Raw genomic sequence first — 2,827 nt, 5'->3', positions numbered from 1 at the left:
ATGACCTCTAGCCTTACCCACGTGGTGACAGATTCGAAAATTCTGCGAGTACCGTATTCTGAAAGATAATGAAATAAAAAGACGTTGAGATGCCGTGAATCTGGTAAAAGAAAAATGCCCCGTGAAACCATCTCCTGCTCTTCACATGATTACCCATCTGACCATAACACCCGTTTAGCCTTTACCATTTCAAATTGCATCATAAACTCATTTAGGCAGTGCTATTTGAGAAGAAAAATCATTAATAGTACCAAATCATTGAGAAAAAATAAAATAAAAAGCAACCACTTTAAATGATCAATTCAAATGGCCACTATTATTATTTGACAACTCTTCACCCTCATTCTCCATCTCATTTTATTGCATGTTATACTGAAATTTTAATTTGCATGTTACTTGTCACTTGACATGGATTTGACTATTTTAAATTAAATATTTATTTACTTTAATTTAGAAGTTAATTATTTATGATAATTATTTAAATTAACAGAAAATATATACTTGCTTTTTCACTTTACGTATCATTTTAGCCAGTGAAATCTCCTTCGTACCATACTACACAATAGATCATTTTAATATTGAAGAAACAAAGTAAAAAACTAATTGACAAAATAATTCCACCACGATATAGAGATCTTACAAATTGCTAGAACAAATTACGAGGGTTAAAATTTCGGTAGAATTCACAATCCATGATCCTGATCTTCGAGAATTTCTTTTAATTACAGAAGCTGATAAGTTTCAGAGATTTGGAAGATATAATCAATTTGGAAGCATAGAATTCATTCCCTTACCATGGATATACTTCGTCAATATAGATCCTTCTCCCCTTGGATGCAGATCTCATCCCAATATCCACCACCCCACTTTTCCCGTTGGCTTCATCTATGTTGATGATCCTATATCAGATACCCTTCTTTGATTCGCACTACAATTAAGGTCATGCCTGTTTATCTGTTCTTCTTCCACTGGCAACTTTGGTGGAACTTGAGCACCAAAACTAACCAAAACTTGTTGTTGAGGACATTCCAAGCGCTGAATAATCACAACAACATCACTACTCCTTTGTTGGTATTCCAAGGCATTGATACTGACAGTTGATGGTGGTTCCATCGCTGGATTTGGACAAGAAGAGATAATGGAACGGCACAAAGGACAACTGGAATGGGATTTGAGCCAAGTATCAATACAAGGGAGATGAAAGGCATGGTTGCATTTTGGCAATAATCTTAAGCTCTCATTCTCTTCAAACTCACTCAAACACACAGAACAGTCGTTACCCTCCACCAACCCACCACCTCTGGTGTACTTGAAAACAGTGATGGATTTGATGAGAGCTTCATCCAAACCAGAATTAGAAGAAGAAGGAACATGGGCGAATTCGGTGTTGCCATCATCCTGATCAGTTGGGTCATTGGATCTGCCTCCTCTGTGTCTGCAGAACCTTGAGATAATGGTATAGTAAGTGACCAAAATGAAGGTGCTTGCAAGGATTCCTATGACAGCAACTATGAGAGGAGAGAATTCAAATCCAGAATCAGTGTCATCGTCTTCAAGTGTGATTGAAGGAGGGGGAGGGGAGTAGATGATGTAACACCACTGGGGACAATAGATGCTGCATATCCCCTGAGAACAGTCCTTCAGAGCAGTATTTGGTGCCCACGGATTTGAGTTACCCACAGAACCCATTATGTTAAATTTATCATCACTCCTCAAATTGCTTTTAATTTTTCATCCAAACAAGGGAAAGTGGAGACGGGGCATCCCAGAGAGTAAAGCACGGAGCGTAGCTGAAAAGCAAAGCAAAAGTAGGTGGTGCCAAATTGCTGCCTCACCTTATCATTCTCCACGCACCTTCTCTTTCTTCTCTAATATTTTCTTTATTATTATTGTTTTACACTCATATTTTATATTTTTTTGCAATAGGATAATTTTAATTTTTCAACTCTTATACTTTTAAATAATCTTAATTAATAAATATATACGTTTTAAATATTTTTATATAATATCTTATAAAATAATAAAGTAATTATTAAAAAGATATATCAAAAAACATAATAAAACTCTATATCGTATCCTTTATCATATTTTGTAGGTTTATATTTCTCTTACCTCTACCATTTATACTTTTTCAGTGATTCTGAAATAATCATAGCCCTTTTTTAAATCGTTTGGGTTGTAAGGGTAACATTCATTGTTTATCCAAAAATTTACTTAGGCAGTTGAAAAATATAAATAATTCTTAGCATGCAGGAATTTAGTTTGTAAAGCGTAGATTTTAACATCTTGTTAAGTGCGTCTGCGAGATTTATTTCCTTTACTTGCTTTTAACTCCACTGATGATGTGGTGCTAAAACCTCGAATTGAAAAGTAGCGTAAATATTTCACCCGAAAAAGAAAAGAAAAAAGTTGCTTCAAGTAAAACGCCCGTCACGGAATAAAATAAGTATAATTTTTTACATTGCTAGAAATTTATTTAAGTTTTTATCAATAAAATTTTGTAGAATTAATTATTTATGTTAAGTTTAATTAATAAAAAAAATACTTTTATACAACAAAAGATAGTAGTCATGAGTTATAGTCGTGAGTTTGAATCTCCTCGGATTATTTATTATACTTTATTTAAATAAAATTTACCTACCGTTTCTAATTAAAAGAGTTTGTTATCCTTTTTTATACATAATTCAGTGGTTTAGTTTAGAAAAACATTAATAACTTCTAATTTTTAAGATAATAAAAAAATTACAATCATTAATCTTAAGAAAGTATAAAATACTTTCTAAAATTTAAAAGTTTTATAGGAAGCACAGTTTATTTATTGTAACAA

At 32.8% G+C, this 2,827-nt stretch overlaps 1 protein-coding gene across 1 annotated transcript; it reads right to left on the bottom strand.

Moving 5' to 3' along the window:
• Positions 1 to 583: 583 nt before the first annotated feature.
• On the bottom strand, positions 584 to 1,804 carry LOC113861793 (RING-H2 finger protein ATL52-like). The gene has a single exon (XM_027494820.1). It carries the CDS (start codon positions 1,687 to 1,689, stop codon positions 886 to 888), a length of 804 nt encoding a protein of 267 aa, XP_027350621.1. The 5' UTR covers positions 1,690 to 1,804; the 3' UTR covers positions 584 to 885.
• Positions 1,805 to 2,827: the final 1,023 nt, after the last annotated feature.

The sequence above is a fragment of the Abrus precatorius genome, unplaced genomic scaffold (assembly GCF_003935025.1).
Source record: "Abrus precatorius isolate BTA unplaced genomic scaffold, Abrus_2018 Scaffold3, whole genome shotgun sequence".
NCBI lineage: Eukaryota > Viridiplantae > Streptophyta > Magnoliopsida > Fabales > Fabaceae > Abrus > Abrus precatorius.
Note: the sequence above shows the minus strand (reverse complement) of the source record. Positions and strands in the feature narration are given on the sequence as shown.